The sequence below is a fragment of the Uloborus diversus genome, chromosome 2 (genome assembly GCF_026930045.1).
Source record: "Uloborus diversus isolate 005 chromosome 2, Udiv.v.3.1, whole genome shotgun sequence".
Lineage (NCBI taxonomy): Eukaryota > Metazoa > Arthropoda > Arachnida > Araneae > Uloboridae > Uloborus > Uloborus diversus.
Window position 1 is genome coordinate 37,703,449 of NC_072732.1, and position 19,715 is coordinate 37,723,163.

Here is a 19,715-nt window from a genome sequence, read left to right on the forward strand (position 1 = left end):
GCACTACAATTTCATTTCAACAGATGTATCAATATATTTTCGCATAAAACATCCTCCAAAGACTCCAAAATATATTATATCCTTCTTTTATTGCATGAACTTTATGAAAAATATGAACTCTACCTCTATATAATGGAATTAAATATTAAAGATTTCCAGAAACATTGCTTAAATGATTTCATTTGGCTCGTCTTGCAAAGTCAAAAAATATCAATTTAATATTGTTCCTGGAAACTTTCAATAATTGCATTATATAGAAGTCAAGTCCATGTCCTTCCTGAGGTTCATGCAATAAGAGAGGGATTTAATATATTTGGAGTCCTTGTACAGCATTTACTGCAACAATTAATACAACTGCTACCAAAGAGTTTCTTTTGCAAAAATAATCTAAAAAATTTTATGGATACATATAGAGCTAATAATTAAGCTAAATAAAACCAATTTTATCTCAAATTTTAGAAGCTTTGTTGACTTTTCTTATTAATTTCTTAAATCTTATTTTGCATCTCCTTCAGAATTTGCTATTCAGATTTGTGTGCCATAAAACTAAAATAAACCAAACAAGGAATTTTGAATCTTTTAATACAATGACGTTGGTTATGTAAGTTCAGATGCTGATGCTTCTTCCTGCAGCAGAAAGTGTTGCATGTTTTTTGCACAAAAGAGAAAACCCATTTCCTTCTGCCCAGTATTTTTTTTTTTTTTTTTTTTGGCATTTATTTCTCCTTTTTTTTCTGTCATTTGCAGATTTTTTTAAACATTTTCCTGTACAGTGACAAAATGAAATTTGGAAATCATCAAATAACATCATAGCATCATGAGATTCAATGAAGTTATGAAAATCTCTTATGAAGTATGTTTGAAAACTAGATAATGCAGACACTACTCTGCAGTTTTGAAAAGTTTTAGTTGAAGCAATTTGTAATAGTCTAAAGTTTAGGAAACCAAAATAAGTTTACACAAATGCCCAGCATCATACTTTACTTATGGGACAGTAGTTTCTAAATTTGACTTTTTTTTGTAGGAAATCAAAGTATTTGTCAATTATTTTTATTGGTTTGTTAAAAAGGTTTTAAAATGTAACTATATAAAAATCATAGCTGATTTTCAACTTTGCTGCACTGCAGCAAATGTAAACAACAAGCTACCAAAATCAATCGGAGAAATTGCCTTTCAACCAAAAAATATGCACACAATTGTAAAAATCATATTTGATGTATTTTGATTTCAGAGGTACATACTATAAAATATAGTTTTTCAGGTTCTTAGCGAACCTTTTCCAGGTTTTATGTAAAACTTGTTTTTCGTGAGAACTGTCTGAAATTTGAAGAATAATTCGAATTCCCTGAGTATTCCAAGTGTTCCTTGAGGTGCGTGAGCCCTGTCTAACATGCAGTGCCAGATCTTCCAATTTTTCCAACCGAGGAAAAAACTTTCTTCAAGTTTTTATATTGAGTTTCAATTGGGAAAAAAACACAGAAAAGGAGTGAATTTGCTGCCAGGTGCAAAGGCTCAGGCTTAATTAGTCCTAGATCTGGCTCTGCTAATATGGGAGCACGAGATGTTTTGTTACATTCTGATTTTTACTTCCTTTTACAAAAAAGGAAGTATTGTATTCGAGAAGAAATTTTCACTCAGAATTCGGCCTTAATTTCCATTTTGCTCATCCCCGAATTAATGTTGAGTTTTTTTTCAACCCAACCACATGCGCATAAGTGCCTAAGAACGTATAAAAACCCGAAGTATTCATTTGACATTCCCCGCGAGTTAATTACAACGACTTTTCTCGTGATGTCCGTATGTACATATGTATGTGCGTATGTATGTCGCATAAATCAAGAACGGTATGTCCTAGAAAATTGAAATTTGGTACTTAAGACTCCTAGTGGGATTTAGTTGTGCACCTCCCCTTTTGGTTGCATTCCGGTGTTTCTAAAGGGGTCTTTTGTCCTTTTTTGGGGGAAAATCATTGTTAATTTCGATACGTATACTCAAGTGGTGTTATAATTTGGCGGACACTTGGCGATATATCGCCAGTCTTTTGGTCGTCAAGTTGGCGACAAATTTGACAATTTTTTTTTAAAATCTGGTTTTAATTTGGCCACTGGTGGTGATATTTAGAGAGTAAACTATTGAATCACATTAAAATTGCCAATAATGGGAAAATGACATTAAAATTGGAGTAAAAGGAAGTCATGTGATGCACACATCAGCTCGTTTAAACCTTATCCGATACAGTCTTGGATGGAGTGGATGTCTTGTCTGATTGTGCTGAAACATAACTGCAAGAGTCCCTTTGGATTTTCTCCCAGCTTTGGTGCCAAGATCTTGTCCAGTGGAGAACAAAGAAAAGTATTGAGCACTTTCTCTTACAATCAAATTTCTTCCAATCCCGTCATACAGGGGTGTCAGATGAGGGTTGATTGGCTTTGAAAAGTTAATCTGTTTGCATATATGTGGCAAATTTTTTGTTTCCTAATGAAATTTGAATTGAGTATATAGACTTTGCCCCCTTCCTCTCCCTCCCCCGGAAAATATTCAAAATGATAGGTCTGGTTCCACCAATTAATTAATGATGGGTCTTTTATCAATAGACTTTAACTAAACATCATTTGAAACTCATATTACCCCACGCAAAAAATGAAGTGGTATGCCATTGATCCAATGGATAGCATTAGAAATTCTAAGACAAGCTATGGTAAAGGAATATGAATGAAGTTTCAGACTGAATTTCTAGTTTAAATTATTGTAAACTAGGGGCCTGTCCCAAACTTGTTCAGGTTGAAAATCATGTCTTAAATAAATATTATGCAGACTTTTTGTTTTAAAATATCATCGTATGCAACTTTTTTCTTTTTTTTTAGGTTTTGAAAGAAACTGATTCACTTCATTTCCTAATCAAGAGAGACTAGCTTTTACTTCCCCGTAAACAATATAATCTTCCAATATGCAACGTTGTACGTTTGACCGTCAGTTTTGATCATGGTGATGGCATAAGAAATTTTCATTAGAAATTGCAATTACTTATATGGAAATGTCCTAGGATTATGGGATTTTGAGAAATATTCCTGACTGACCTGTTGCTGGTCCAGTAAGAATGATACGGTAAATCATATTAGTATATATTGATTTTACTTATCCAGTTATGATTACATATCCAGTTCCATTGCATACATAAGATAAATTAAACTGTCACAACGAAATTGTTGGAATGCCGCTTTTAATTTTAATACAATGAATATGGGCTCTTAAATGTGTTCTTAAGGTACAGAGTTTCTAAAAGGAAATGACTTTAAACAGGTTTAAAGTATATCTGAATGCTTTCATCAAGGAAACCACAGGAATAGTTTGGCAAGAGTCACCGGCAAATGCAAAAACGACACCTCTCTCAATGTTGTCTTACTCTTTTAGTTCTTTTGGAATCCACAGCTTCTATATTCCAACAGTGGGTTTCGAACATCCGTAATACATTATGGAGCAGACCTTTTGAAGACGCTTTCCAAATGGACTATTTTTTTTTCTTATGGAAGGAACGGAGTCTTTCTGAAGGGAGACATTCCAAGTATTTAAAATCTGGAATGCTCAGTTTTTCGACCACTGAGTAAAATTACTGCAGTTAAGTTTTAAAAAAAGCTTCATTTTGGTTTAATTTATTAAACTCTTTTCAGTTCCACCGGGTATGCCAATGAACATTAATTTGCGTTCTGGCATCATAGGCGAGTCGCTGATCGTTTACTAATTTGGTTGCGTGATTGGAAACATACTCATTCAGTAGGTTGCAATCATGTATCAATCTTGTTCGGAACATATAAACATACAAAAACCACTCTCTCTCTTTATAACATACTAGTGGTACCCGCACAGCTTTGCCCGTAATAGAAAAATTAAAAGGTCTTTTGGTTCGCTGGTATATTTACAAATAAGGTATAGTGAATTTTCTTGCCAATTGGCTTGTTCCCATGTTACGGTTCCACGTTATGATAATTTCGTATCTCGCCAATCGGCTTGTGCCCATGTTACGGTTCCACGTTATGATAATTTCGTAATTTACTCGTCCATCTTATGATAATTTTGTTCTTAAAATTGGAATAGAAAAAGAACCACATCGAATTTTCGAAAAATCTCTTCGAGGTGCACATGCTACACCCCCATGCTACAAACTAACTTTGCGCCAAATTTCATGAAAATCGGCCGAACGGTCTAGGCGCTATGCGTGTCACAGAGATCCAGACAGAGACTTTCAGCTTTATTATTAGTAAAGAAGTATATATTTTAATGTGCAAGTTTGTGCCTTTCATACAAAGAAGAAATTTTTTGATTAGGTGTAGTGGTTCCGGAGATTACCAGGAACATATAAACATACAAAATAAACTCTCTCTTAAAAATATTAGTATAGATAAAAAAAACCTCACAGGGTAGCCCGAAATGCATGCAAAATTACAAATATTAGAAGCACGGATTAATATAATCTATTTGCACTACTTGAATTCAGAAACTAATTTGCTTGAAGCGAATCCCAGTTATAATCCATTAAAAAAAATTTTTGATGCATTAACATTATGCGACTCTAAATGGATCACAATGTCCAAGGCAAATAGGATGATACATATATCCTATGCTCTGCTGCCTAAAATACATGTAAAGGTTTTATCCTTTCTTATGCCGCCAACATGACTCTTTTCACTCGCTTCTAATTTTTAGCATTCAGTTCAAAGAGAACCTTCAACTACTTTGTCATTGCAAGTACAGGGCAACCAGTGCTTGTGTTTATGTATAAAGAATAAATCAGTGCAAAACATAAACTGGTAGCGAAGACAAACTATTGGTTTAAAAAATTAGTATAAGTACATGTATGCATAGTTTATAGCCAATGCCACTCCGTAAGAATGCACCTTTCATATAGTGAAAGAATTTTTCAAATGGCTGCAATGGTTCCAGAGAGTACCTCGAACATATAAACACACAAAAATGTTCCCCCTTTCTTTATAATATTAGTAGAGATAACTTAAAATACATCCACTTAACTCCTCTCACAAAGTTCAGAAAATTGATGTAAAAGCAAATACAAATTTAAATATTTATTTCATTAACTGTACAATACAAATGACACACGCTGCATAAAAGCCAATAACTTATCACTTAAAAATAAGACTTAAATACAAAAGCTATAAACAAAAGTTGTTTTATTTGCTATGCACAAGTCTAGCTGCAAATGTTAGTTTGAGCGAATAAAAAATATAGTTCAACAGTCTTGGCAAGATAAAAACAATAACAAATTGGTGCATAGCTACTATACAGTCGTAAATAAAACAGGTTTTCTTAACCTAAATGAACAAATCCGGGAGATCAAAAATGTTCTAGTTATTGAGAACTTTTTCTTTGCAGTATTCTTCAGCCTGAAAAAAGGAGAAAATTTTTTTTTAGCAATATGAAATCAAATCTTAAAATGCATGATTATATCATCGATTTAAATTTTATTAGAATCATTATTAAATAAAATTTTCCATTCAAATTACCTGTTTTTATGTGTATGTTTGTTTTTTGGGGGGGGTTTTCAATTGCAGTGCTTATCTAACAATTTTTAAAAATGTGTTACAAAAGAAAAAAAACTTTCTTTGATACAATCCTTCTCCTTCACACACAAAAGAAAGAAGGAAGAAAAGCTTCAAAATGCATGAAAAAGATAATAATAAATAAATAAATAAATAAATAAATAAATCAGTGCAAAAGGAGAAGCAAATGAAAATTTTTAATTTTTAGTCTAAATCAGAGCAATTTACTAGGCTTTTCTCAAAAGAATGCTTTACTAAAAATATATTGAAACTGGTAAAAAGTTATGTTTCCTAATTACACTGCACAGCAAAAAAAAAAAGAAGAACTTCAAAATGCTTCTGACACTATTCTTGCTCATTCTTATGAAATATGACCAGCGCCCCCCCCCCCATTTCTGGGAAATGGCACCCTTTTTGGGGGGGGGGTGGAGAGTTTTATAGTCGTCATTTTTACTAGGAACGGAAAAGAGCATTATATTAACTATAAACAATCTTTTGAGGGGTTGGAGAGGCACTAAGTTCAAAACATGAACATTTGTAGCAATAGCTCAAGGGAGTATTCCCCTTAAAACATTTAAAAAAATAAACAAAAAGCCTTTTTTTCTAGGGCTCTGTTTTACAGTTTCCTCATTTATTTTTGGGCATAAAACCAGAGTGTTGAATCCACTCTTATGAGTCCCATGTCGAAAAAAATTTTCATGTTGGAAAAAAAAATCTTGGAAACACTGCATATTGTATTTGTGTCGTACCGCAGATCTTGTGTAAAAAACTTCACTTATTATTTATAATTATTCAAGTTACCTTCAGACATAACATTAAAATGATATTAAGTATGCTTATAATGTGGCATTAATATACAGTTACATTTCTGGAGATGAACCGCCCTATTGTTTATTACTGCATCAAGTGATAACTGAAAAAATTAGGGGGTGCCATTTCCAAAAAGTGGACGGTGATTGGGAAAATTGTGAGGTATTTGGATTTGGGAGACATTTTACATAATAGTCAACAAGAATGACGTTAGAAACATTTTGAAGGTTTTCTTTTTTTTTCTTTTAACTGCTATTTTATTTTTTCTTTAGAAATTGCAAAAGGAGTGTTTAATTACTATTCCTAATGAACATTATATTTCAGATACGTTTTTCCCTAACACAGTATAGTTAAATTGATGGCTACTATAAGTCATCATAACTTGACAGAAATCTTAGGTGATCATTTATTATCAAACTCTTGTTGCATGTTTTTCTTTTTTTTCTTTGATGATAACTTTAACTAATACGGGGGAAAGTTGAAAATAAATCTTACACATCAAACCTTACTCATACACAGACAACAATATTTGATTATGAAAAATATTGTACCATACAACTAATATGTTAAAGCTACGCCAACCATTGTTCGAACACTAACACTAACAAATAGATAAGACACAATATATAGAAAGATAATAAGAGTTTTCACGTGCAAAATTTTGTAACATTTTTTCAACTGCTGTTTAAAAAAAAAATCACTAATATAACACTATACAATTTTTACTTAAATTCACAGAACAAAGTAAGTATAAGTTAAAAGATATTCCAATAATTGGATTATAAGTAAAGAAATGACATGGGTTGTGTTTTACATTTCTTCATAATTTGAATGGTAGTAACACATTTCCCAATAACTAACACAGTAAATTCCCAAAAATTTAGTATAAAGTTTCTTTTGCCATACTAACTACCATTTAGCTAACCGAAGCTTTGTAGCTTCGCCTTTTTGAAAATGCAAACCTTCCATTCAAATAGAGGTGAATTTAAACTTGAGATGCATTTACAGCCCTCTGTAAAATCCAATGTTTATTTCACTTCTGTTCAGTATCATTTAATAGTGTTTCTTAGTAAAACACTACAAAACAGAATGACAAGAGTTATATTTTAGGTGCTGTTTGAGACATTACAAACAATTAACTAGAGAGGGATTAATTATTTTTAAGTTTTAACCCGGAAAATGAAGTACGGAAAAACTACAGCCCTTTTTACTGCAGCTGTATTTAAATCAGAAAAAAATCAACAGACAAATTGTTTTCATCTTACTTTGCATGCTGATGCATGAAGTGCTGACTTGCACCAGTAGGATGGCCCAAATGTACATTTGTTTCCACCGACTAAGTGTACTTGTCCAGCGGGTCTGGAGCACAATTCAATATCCTAATAAACAGAGAGAGTTACTTTAGATATGGCTTATATAATTGCATTTTTGAGAGACATTTCTCTACAGGGAATATTTGAGTGGAAGTAAAGGAGAAGGGGGCGCATGTGAGCATATGTTTTAACTAGGATACTTCAAACGAAAAAAGACATTCTGTAAAATTCTCAATAGATGACAGTACCAATACTACTTCTTAAACAAAGTTTCAGAAAAATGAGCCTGTAATGAGATTTTTTTGGTTTTAGCAAGCGTGTATATGTTTTTAACACTGAAATCTTTAAGTGAAAACAGTTTAAACAGGGGATTTTCAACAGATGGTCAGGCAGGGAGATTGGCACCTTTCCATGGAAATATTTCAATGGTAATCTGATATTTTTAACAAACATTATTTAAAATATTTAGTTTTTCAATAAATAACATATACAACATTTCTATCCTGAATTTTGTGATTGCTTTTCATATTTTGTCTTTGTAAATTGCTCTCAAAGGTTCGTTTATTTATGTATAATAGTTGCAATGAACACTCATCTTTACATTCAATTATTGCAAGTAAATTTACATAACAATTTAACAGATAAAATAATATAACAACTTAATATCTAGTAAAGTTTTTTCATTATAAAACATTCACTGGTCCCAAATTTAATCCGGTGTGCAGGCGAAAAAAAGATGCTGGTTTAAAAAAGTTAATAGGCTAATATTATTTACTGCAGAACATTTTTAAACACGTAGGTAAGACAATTTTTCTTTTTCATTGTTTTCTCAATTTAAAAATGTATATGTATTTGCAATTTAAGACTTAGGAAAATGATTGGGGTTTTGAACCATTCATCTGGGGCATATGTGAACAGTTGCCAATGAATGACATTTACCTGACACAAATTTTTCAGATCAAAAAAGATAGTATTAAATGAAGCGTGTGTGAAATTCATGCAAAAACAAAGTTTTTTTTCCTGATCTAGGGTGTAATCACAAGTAGTGTCTTTGCTGTACTTTTCTGTTAAATTAGATCACTAAAATGTGTGAGGAGTTTTTATTAAAATGTATTTCAATGGACTGCAGATCTAAATTTGCTACCAAATTTTTTACTTCAACTGTAAAGGTCATATGCCTTGATTTTCGGGAAACAAATCTTGACAAATACTGTAATAAATGTGAATCTTAGGTTACAACCCCTCAGATATAATCTGTATTTATATTTTTTAAAAAAAATATTTTTCATTGTAAAATAAGTTTATTGTTTTGTTTTTGGAATCTTGTTTAGCACCTTACACACGCCCACATGTTTTATTTCGTACTAAATAAATTAATTTAAAAAATAAAAAAACATTAATTGAGCTTGCTTTAATACTTCTTTTCACACTTATAAATTTCCCTGACTTATTTACAACTAAACTATGCCCTGCAAATGCCAAGTCTGTACATACAAATTATCCTCCCTGTTTAAAGTATACATAGAAAAACAATTTAGTTTTAACGGAGAGCAAAATACAGGAACCATAACATACCTGGCAAACCTGCTTACTGTCGGCCAGTTGTCCAATCATTTGTAAAATGCAAGGACCATATGTTTCAAGAATAGAAGTGCATTTAGCCTGGTATGATGATGGCAATACAGAACAGACTTTTTCAATAACTTGAGTGATCTCTTTATCAACATCATCTTCTTCTAGAAGTTTGTCAAGATAATCCACTACAGTAGTACATACTGAGCATTCGTCAATGTTAAATGAATGCAAAGGAGCAACTGGAAAAGTTGAAAATATAATTAATAATGGTGACGGATAGTGTTCCCGCTAGGCCATTTTTGAAGGGCGCAGCGCCCTGCCTTTTTCCATATCAGCAGAATGCGCCCTGCCCTTCTTTTAGATCGCGAAATGCGCCCTGCCCTTTTCAAAAATATGAAAATGCACCTTTTGTTTTTAAAAAGATGCCTCAACCATCGTTTCGACCTGCCGCGATATCAGGGCAATTTTATTTGTCCAGCGATCGTCTACAAAAACGCCCATGTCTTATCCTTGTTCCCAGAATTTCACCTTGAAAACGGCCCCATAAACAAAAGGAGAAGCTAATACCTAGGGGAAGAAGGGATGAGATTTTCAGAATTCAAAGAGGCTTATCAGTAGGAAACAAAGGCATGTTCCTCCCTTCTACTGGGGGTTGGTTTTTGAAAGGTTGTGGGAAGGAGTGGGGTCTTCTGGGAAAGGAGAGATCTTTGCTTCATTCCTTCCCATCCTTGATCTTCTGAGAATCAACAATGAGAGAGGGAATAGGACAATTTCATAATATTTCAGCCCTTTGTGTCCTTTTTCGTGTGCACGTGGAAATTAGGCTTAGCCAATTATAGCGCATTGCTAGTGATTGTGTAGCAATCTTTTCACATCTGTTTCTGGAAAGTTAACTTTCTGATTGTTTCCTAAGAAGAACATAGGACAAAGCTTACTGGGCTAAAATGCAAGGGTATTTTTTTAATATCTCGGATTTTTAACCCCATCCCACAAAAAAAAAAGCCGTTTGAAATGAAAACATCGCATTGACAGGACGTTCATTCAATTCTTTCCTTTTTGCTAAGTATTTTTATTATCTTTGTATATTAAGTGTTTTATATATAAATAATATAACAGATTATTTAAAACACTTATTGACATAATAAAAATTATACTTTTGACTAACTTGTGCTTTTTTTCTAACTGAAAAAATCTTGCACTGTTTCTCTTTCATTCATAAATATTATACAATTGATTTTTAAAAAAATCACAAAATTAAAATGGCGAAGTATTAAATTTTCACAAAAATTGTCTGAAATAAAAATCTTAGCTTGGCCCAAGCTGCTTATGCATTGCATTTAGGAGCGCATACATCTGCAAACACATTTGTGTTATGAATTTGAACAACTCCAAGACTAGGAAATAGAACTCAAATAAAATCTTTTTAGTTTTGCAACTTGCTACCACTGCATTTTTGAAGCACTGCACACAGTATTTTAAGTTAATTATTCTATTTGAAGTGAAATATATTTAAAAAAGGAGAATTTACACTCATCACAATTTTGATGTCTACTAAAATACTTAATGGCACAATGCACATTACTAGGCAGTTTGCTTGGTAGAAAAGGGGGATCAGTTATTAAATACTGTTCTTCTTTAATTGAAATTCAAAGGGTTTTGAAATGCCTAGAATTTTTTTAAAACTCTTATAGGTAGTTAAAATTATGGTCTGAAAAGTGTTGAAAAACACCCAAAGCCAAGTTTCAGCATTAGCTAAATGTTCCTATGGAGTGTGGAGAATGTGCTTAGCTTATTGTGTGTGAGGCATTTGTGTGTGTGGGGGGGGGGGTGAGCTAACCCTATTCTGAACACAAGTGCGTTTTCAGGATGAAATCATATTTAATACTAAAGTCAGTGGTGATGGCGATCAAGGGGGGGGGGGGGTCATGGTGCAGACTAGACTGTTTGAATTTTTGCAAGGTGTTTTTTTGGTTGTTTTGCAAGGAGGGGGGGCACTCATTCCTTTTTGAGTGGTGCATCATTGGTCTTGGATGGGGGGGGGGGACACCGCGTTGAAATAGTGCCCCTTTTTAAAAAAGTGCCCCTTTCAAAAACCAGCACCCTGCAATTTTTTTCCTAGAGTGAACACTAGTGACGGATATATACTACACAAATTTTATTTGTGATACAATATGTACATTAACCAAACACCATTCATGAACAGTTTTAAATTCTATTTTTATTATTTATTTGCTTTTCCTAGCATTATTTTTTTTAAATATATTAAAGCACGAGCAGTTGGCCTAATGCATTTCAGATGCCCGTTTTCTTAAATAGTTTTTACACTTGGAAATGAACTGTTGGCTGGCACTACGTGTTACATGTTGTAGCAGACAAAGTGGTTAAAATAAGGTGGTGGATGCAAGCTCTTTTAACCCTGGTACAAAATTAAAAAGGAATTTTTTTAAAGAATTACTTTCACATAGCTCGATGCAGAATAGACTTCTACATACAATGCACTAATAAATGGAAAATTGCAATTTTTGGACTTACGTCAGTCTGGGTCTGAGGTACAGAAATATTTAGCATTTTATCGTTAATGATGGTCAAGATCGCGACAGGACAGTCTTGCGATCAAATACAGTCTAAAGCTGCATTCTGAAAACCTCACAGTTACTGAGGCAGTTATAAGAAAATGAACTGCAGTGTGGCTTTGATCAATAGGAAATGAGAATGGGTCGATGTGTGAAAGTGTCAATTCGGAGTACATTGGAGGGAACAAGCAATCTATTTATCCCGTATTGCAAGTAAATACATTTTTTTACTTTACAGACGGACCTTGCATGTTTGAATAAGAGCCATTTTATTGTAAATCATGCATGCAACTTCTAAAATGAAAAAAAAAGTTCTTTTGAATCCAAATGACATAAAATGAGGAAATAAAAGAGTATAACTAGAACTAAAAATAACATTTCAAAGAAATATGTATGATTATATAAGCATATCCAATATTATTTGACATAAATTTGTTTTACAGTTGCAGAAACTTATGTGCAATTTTCACTGCAAACATTTTGCAAAAGTAACAATGGATTTGTTTACATGAACAATCAGTACAAAAGCAAATCCCTTAAAATAACCATTACTATTATTAATCTTAAAAAATTTAAGTGATATACATTTTAGAATATCACAATAATCACAAAATATGATTTCAATCATACCTGGAATCAACAATGTCTTGTTTCCACAAAACTTCATTGCATTGCACATGGAAGTAGGGTCAATTTCTTGAGCAACTAACACCAAAAGAGAATCTCCATATTCGTCAACAAAAGCTTCACAGTTTTTGGCATAATTTTCAGGTAAGATATTACAGACCCTTTTCAACACATTTTTTACTTCTCCCTGTAAACAGAAAAATTCAGTGTTTAACTATAAGTGTTTAACAGCAAAACTTATATGATTCAGCATTAGAAAATAATCTTAGTTATGTAATATTTAAAAAATATGAAAAAGCTACAAAAACTTAAAGCATTGGTAGATAAATAATTCTGCATGTAATCATGTCATATACAATGTTTTGATTAAAGTGGTTAAGTAGTAGAAAGAACCTTGACTGGATCATTTGGGGAAAAAGAAAATAAAATAAAAAAAAATCACTCATGAAAAAAAAGAAAGTAACATGCACAATATTAAAACTATACTAACATTACTTTTAGGACTTTATATTGGTCTTTCTTTTATTACTTCATTTCAGGCTTTATACTTAACGTTAATTTTAAGAGAGAGGAACACAGAATAAACGCACAAATAACTGATTTAACTGAAAATTTATCACAATCTTAAGGAAATTTTCATAAAATATATGGAAAGGAAAGTATCATGCAATTTAAGAACAGAAAGCACAAGCACAATTTTCCTATTTGGAAACCTTATGCATTTCAGAATTTTAAAACATTCAGTTTAATTAGGTAAATAAAATCACTGTTACATATATTAAAACTATCACATGGCATAGTAATTCTTCAATTTCTTTCAATAAAATAATAGCAATTAATATTTAAAATTGCAGTTACTAAAGAAGAGTAAAATACTAATATAGCTAAGTGATAATCAAAATATATATAGAACCATGCTACTTGCATTTACATTTTAAATCCAGTTATTATGATTTTTAATGAATAACCAATACAACACAGATCAGCAGAGCAACTGAACTAAGTGAGAATGAAATTTTAATGAAAACTGCATCCACTGGTTTAGGATTTAAAGTAGAACCTCCAAAATCCAAGCTTAAAAAGTCGGAGATTCTATTTTTTGGTTTAGTTTTTCCTCCTGAAATATCATTATTGTTTTGAGTCATGACAAGAAACTTTTGAACAGCAAACTTAGCTTTGTATAGGCCCCAGGGCTGATTTGAAAGAATTTCAAAATTTATTTTAAAAGATTTTTTTCCCCGAAGCCCTTTTATTGTGAAAAATTACAATCATTGCAAATTTCTTTATGTTTTGGATAATATGAGTCGTCCTAAATCCAAGATCTCAACCCCAATTAAGCCTGACTTTTAGCTGTGTACTGTAAGAAATTTCTTCACCAGCACAAAAAAATGGAGAATGCAAAGCTCTATATCCTTGATATAACAAAGAGGGGTCTTTGTAATTTTAAAACATGTGCCCACGATTTTACTACAAATTTGATTTCTTACTCTGGGTTTGTTGCATGTGATATTTTTTGTGGAATTATACCAGACTTTAGTTTGAAGCTCAAAACAAGTGATTTTCAGAAAGGTTAAACATTTTTATTTATTTATTTATTTTGACACTTATACAGAAAAAAAAAATACTTCTACAATTATTACTCTGAATAAAGGGAATTTGCAAACTAGCAAAAACTTACGTGCATTAGTAGTAAAGACTAAGAAAAAGCAGCAGAGCTATATTTACATACTTTCAATAGTCACATTTCGCCATGCTAGAAATATTTTCTGCTGAAGCTTTGAAGGCAGTAAAATTTAAATTATGATCTTCTAAAATTCTCTTGACTTTAGATTAAGTAAATTACTCAAATAAGATGAACAGAATAAAAGAGATGCGTATATTAAGCAAGAAATGTAACAGACCTGAGTATCAGTATTCATAAGCTGCTCCTGAAGAAAATGTAGAAGATATTGACAGCCCTGGCATTCAACATCTATAGCTAAAAATAAATAAAGAAAGAAATGAGTAACTAAATGAATATGGCTTGCTAGAAAAAAAATAATTAAGCATTTCCGAAGACCATTTATCATGAAAGGCATTGTAAAAACAAAAGTTTGAGATCAAAGCCATGCAGCATGCAATTTGCTGTTAGTAATTTTCCTTTTCTGGAACAGAAGCATGAGATAAATAGTAATAATATTGAGTTAAGCATGCATTATATAATAACAAACAAATAAAAAACCTTTTGATTGCCATTCTGTAAAATTTTCTTTTTCTAGAAAAAAATGAGTTTAGAATGAAAATCATATTATAAATATATACCAGTTTAAAAATTACTTCAAAAACAATAGATAAAAGTATGGTTAAGACAACTATACCTCTCATGAATGCTTCGAAAAGTAGGTGCAAAACTTACATACAGAACAAACATAAATATAGTACACACAACTTAAGTTAACTGCTCCATTTCAATTAAAATTTAGCTGATTAAAATGCATATTAGTGATGCATCTGATTGCTTATATAGCCTGATTACTTTATAATGACTCATCCAAATCTGGATGGTAGATTTCAGCATACTAGACATGTGATTTGACAACATTAAGTATTTAATTTCTTTCAAAATTAGCTTAGCTAGATAACTACAAAACAGATACTTATCAAAGAAAATTTGTAGACCATGACTTCCTATGGCAACAAATAGCTTTCTGCAATGAAACCTTTCTGGTTAGCCATTTGGGTTAGATCTATTAACTTCATCTATCAGACTAATTTATTTTTATAAGTGAACTAACTATTCATAAATCTTCAAATATCTTCTCAAGATTAAGAAAATGCAATTGAGAAAAAAGCTAAAGAAACTCATATGTTTAATTGATTTTTTTTTCTTCTCATTCTCATATTGTAGCACTTTACCCATTGATACTAAGACATGCTATAAAACAAAATTTTGTACAAGCCCAAAACTGGAATCCTCATTAAAAATTTAATCTTTTAAAAGTCGTATTTAACGATAAAGGAATCATATGTCACTGTATGATTTAAGCATGGAAAAAGCTTTAAATCCATGATAAATGGCTTATAGAATTGAATGCTTCTGGACATTTTACTATCGAATGTCTAACACAGTGGTTCACAAACTTTTTCTGAATCAATGTGCCTTTTTGGAATTTGGATTTTTCAACAGATTTCTCCCCTAAGTAAAACTCTGACTAATCATAAGTAACAAAGAAAAATAAATATAACATAACCCTGCATATATTAGTGATGTTCTGGATATCTATATCCGTTATTTTTTTTGATGAATTTTAAACAAATCTTTTCTATTCTAAAAATTCTTATATATTTGAATAAAAAAACTCTTACATTCTATTTAAATTAGGTTTTATTCCCTATTTAAATTATAAGGCGAATCATTTCCGAAGCCAATTTGCACCCCTCCCCCTTGCAAAAAGGAAGGGGTAATAAGTTTTAAAAGTGTGTGCCTGTATGTCTACTTGAGGCATTTTAGCTCCTAAGCAGATGAACCGATTTTGATAGTTCTTTATTCGTTCAAAAGGTGACTTGATGAAAGTTTTCTTGGCATGACCTCGTTTTTGTAGAACTTTAATTACAGGAGATATTAATGAAAACCTGACTTAAAGCTTTTCAATTATGGTAGTAAAAACTTACTTGTACATTGAGAATACTGGCCCTAATTGAAAGAAAGAAGTTTCCTGTGTTTGATATTTATTTGGAACTTCCAAGTTATATACAGTAGGAGCTATGATCTTGTTAAGTAAATTTTAAATGCAGTTCTAAGCCTTCATATGCATGATTAGCAAAGTTACTCGCCAAGTGTCGTAACTTGGTACTAATGATCATGCTTCAGTACTATACAATTCTCAAACTGTTCAGAAGAATATTAATGGTGAATACAATGCTGCTTTCCCTATCAAATATAAATAATTTCTATGTCACTGCTGAAAACTGAATATAATTAGGGGGCGCAATATCAAAAGGGGGGGGGGGATGGGGGGAAAAACATGGTCATATTTTGATACAAGGACTCATTTTTACATGAGAATCATCAAGAATGGTGTGAGTAGGGTTTTGAAGGGGTACTTTTGATATGCAATGCAATAGGTATTGAATATAGGTATAAAAATTTCAAATGCTAAAAAACTTCCCCCAAAAATGTTTCTGAAAACACGATTACAACTTTCTTTAGTTTAGATTTATATAAATAACAAGGATTCAAAGCAATTTTACCAAGACCTAGTTAGAAAGGGAAAAAATTATGATTAAAAGTCGCAAAAGGTACTCAGTCATTGACAAAGAGTATATCATAGTCTTGACTATATTTTCACGGTAGATGACGTTTTTTGAAGACAGTGCCTTTACCCTGACAGGAATACCTTCCGTAACAAATTTTACACTTGGATGGTTGATTTGGGGTTAAAAAAAATTGAGGTCCGCAATCGGTATACATATCTGCGAATCTTGACACTAATGATCCGTTTCTGTATCCGGATCCGCGGATCTACTTTTTTAACGATCCCACACATCACAAGCATATATATATATATATATATATATATATATATATATATATATATATATATGACCTTTATTTCTACTGCAGGGGCAACATGAAATATAATAAAACTTTCATAATTAATAATAAGTTTAAATATTTAAGAAGTTAGTGCAAAATTTCTCAGCATCCCTGAGAAGACTTCACAGTTTGGGAACCACTGGTGTAAGGTATAAGGTTATACTTCAAAAAATTTAGTGAAAGAACATGTCACATGAAATACAGCACCAGCTCAGTCATTTGCGCCGAGGAGAACAGTTTCGTGCTCGGTAACTTACTTGAAAATGTCGCATGGTTTAATTTAAAAATATTATTCTATAAAGCCTAGTTTTAATGCTTGGGTTTGAAAAAAAATCGCATTGAAAACTTTCAAAACTTTAATAATTCTTAAAGAATATGGAAAAAAAATTTAATTACCTGGACAAACTTTTAGGTAAGCGCATACCATAGCTGGATCCATTTCTTGAGCAAGCAAAGTGATGAGCAGATCGGTGTAAGTATTGACAAAATTTTCACATTTATCAGCAATAGATTTTGGTAAATAAGAACAGACCTTATCTAGAGCATTTTTGATTTCATCCTAAATTTGAAAAAAAAAAAACATTTTATAAAAACTTGAAAGAGGAATAAAACTACTAGAAATAGCACTTTTAATATACTTCATAAGAATAAAATTATAAGAAACAGCATTTTTATTATTTACTTTATAATACAACTGAAAATTCAAATTTTTATTTATTTGCCATGCATACTTGAATAAGATTTTAATTTAAAAGAAAGAAAATGAAGCAGACTAGCTTCACAAATCCGTACAGTTTGGCTGAAATATAGAAACCTGGAGCTCCCCTAAATATTAGTAAACTTATTTGATTTGATTAATTTGTTCAATAATTTATTAGTGTTGCTGTATTTGTTGTTGATTTATTATTTTGTTTAAATAGGGTTCTATTCAATGCCAAATAGTTAGATTTTTATTGGATAGGTGTCATATTTGGCAAATTTTTGTTACGCCAAAATGTCAGTTATACTAGCAATAACTCAAAATGCATACTTTTCCCTTATTGTTATTATTTACAGGAGGTTTGAAATGAAGTTACATTAAATTCAAATTTTTTCTCAATAATAAACTAAATATTTTGGGGAACAGTGTTCACCCGATGCACTCCTTAACTACAGCACTGGTTCTGATGAATAAAAATGCTGACAAAAGCATTGTGAACGAAAAGAAAATCAAAAAGGAAGACATATGAGCTTCTGCATTAAAGAGCAAAGCCATGGGAAAATGAAGGAAAAATATTTTGTATTAAATCATAGAGTATATGAGGTTTCAAAAATACATACTTCTGTTTTTTTATCTTTTATCATATCTTCAACTTTTTGAACAACTTCTTTACACAAATCACATTCCAAATCATTTACCTTGGCAGGCGCCTTTTGCACCGATAACAATGAAGCTGAAACGAGTGAACAATTTAATGAACAAAGCTTAGATAATGAACTTTAAAAGTTAATAACAAGAATATTGTTGCCTCAAAGCAACAGTAGGATATCTTACTGTTATTCCTGGGATTAGATGTCTTACTGTTACTTTGAGGCGACAATATGCTCTGTAGCTTCATTTTTATTGCAAAAGCACAAGGTGTTCAGATCTCAGAAGTTTGAGGTTTCGATTAATTTAAAAGGTCAAAAAATTTGGAATTTCTTTCCTTGTACAAAACAAATGCAGTATGTTATGTTTTTTTTTTTTTGGAATCCCATTAGCACATAGCACCACACTTCACTCTGCTGTACCCAAAGGCATTGAAGAAACTAGCATAAGACCAGAGCTGATTTGAAAGGTTAGTTTCAGGCACCATGAGTTTTCTAAGCCCAAAATTATCTAGTCTAAATGGAGCATTCAGTTATCAATTCTCTAGTTTTTAGGCTACTTTCCCAGTAAAAGTCTGAGAAAGAAGAAAAAAGCATGAAAGAAGGCTTAATGCATCATAAAAATATTGCAAAAAACAAAAAGTCAAAAATAAAAAAAACAGTTAAATAAATACTGGAAAATTAAAAATTGGAAAGAAGGGTATTGCGATGGGGGAAAATGTCTGTCGGTCTGTCTGTCTGCCCCCCCCCCCCAATAACTTTTGAGTAAATAGTCCGATTCGAACTTTTTTTTTTGTTCCAAAGATCTCGGCGAGGACACTTCATTCCTATATTTCACTTCTTGATTTGAACTAGTTTTCGTTCAATTTTGAACAGTTCAATAAAACTTAGCGCCTACGGGAAAATTCAAGGCAATTCCAAACTTAGAGGCGAATTTGCTGCAAACAAACTTTGTAGAAAAGAGCTTTTGATTAAAAACATGTATATAAAATATCTTTTTGATTTGAACAATTTTCTGTTCAATTCCCTTAACATTAGCACCTACGTGGAAACTGAAAGTCAATGTACATTCCAAACTTGAAGGCGGATTTACTTCAAACAAATTTTGTTGGAAATAGCTCTTGATGACAAACTCCCGACTCTGACAATTTTTGGGCACTTGACTCTGACTCCTGTGCCTGACAATTAGTCGGACCCCGACTCTGACTTCGTAGCTTTGGCAAAAATTTACACACATAGGGAAAATGACCGACTCTGATTCTTGGATATTCGACTCCAACTCTGACTCCTTTACCCCAAAATAATTCCAACTCTGACTCCGTTAACATTGGCAGACTTGCAG

The 19,715-nt window shown here is 31.9% G+C and overlaps 1 protein-coding gene across 4 annotated transcripts in view; it reads right to left on the minus strand.

Annotated features, from left to right (window-relative positions):
• Nucleotides 1-5,063: 5,063 nt before the first annotated feature.
• Nucleotides 5,064-19,715, minus strand: part of LOC129217826 (uncharacterized) — an 87,026-nt gene continuing 72,374 nt past the window's right edge. For 2 of the 4 annotated variants that reach the window (XM_054852167.1, XM_054852170.1), the window contains exons 21-28: nucleotides 18,347-18,459; nucleotides 17,423-17,585; nucleotides 14,672-14,704; nucleotides 14,352-14,428; nucleotides 12,454-12,637; nucleotides 9,251-9,489; nucleotides 7,628-7,741; nucleotides 5,064-5,396 (exon numbers count right to left, since the gene is read on the minus strand). In XM_054852167.1, coding sequence (XP_054708142.1) covers nucleotides 5,358-5,396; nucleotides 7,628-7,741; nucleotides 9,251-9,489; nucleotides 12,454-12,637; nucleotides 14,352-14,428; nucleotides 14,672-14,704; nucleotides 17,423-17,585; nucleotides 18,347-18,459 — 962 coding nt within the window. In that variant the 3' untranslated portion in view covers nucleotides 5,064-5,357. The remainder of the gene's footprint in view (nucleotides 5,397-7,627; nucleotides 7,742-9,250; nucleotides 9,490-12,453; nucleotides 12,638-14,351; nucleotides 14,429-14,671; nucleotides 14,705-17,422; nucleotides 17,586-18,346; nucleotides 18,460-19,715) is intronic. The other 2 variants (XM_054852168.1, XM_054852171.1) reach the window with 1 other exon arrangement.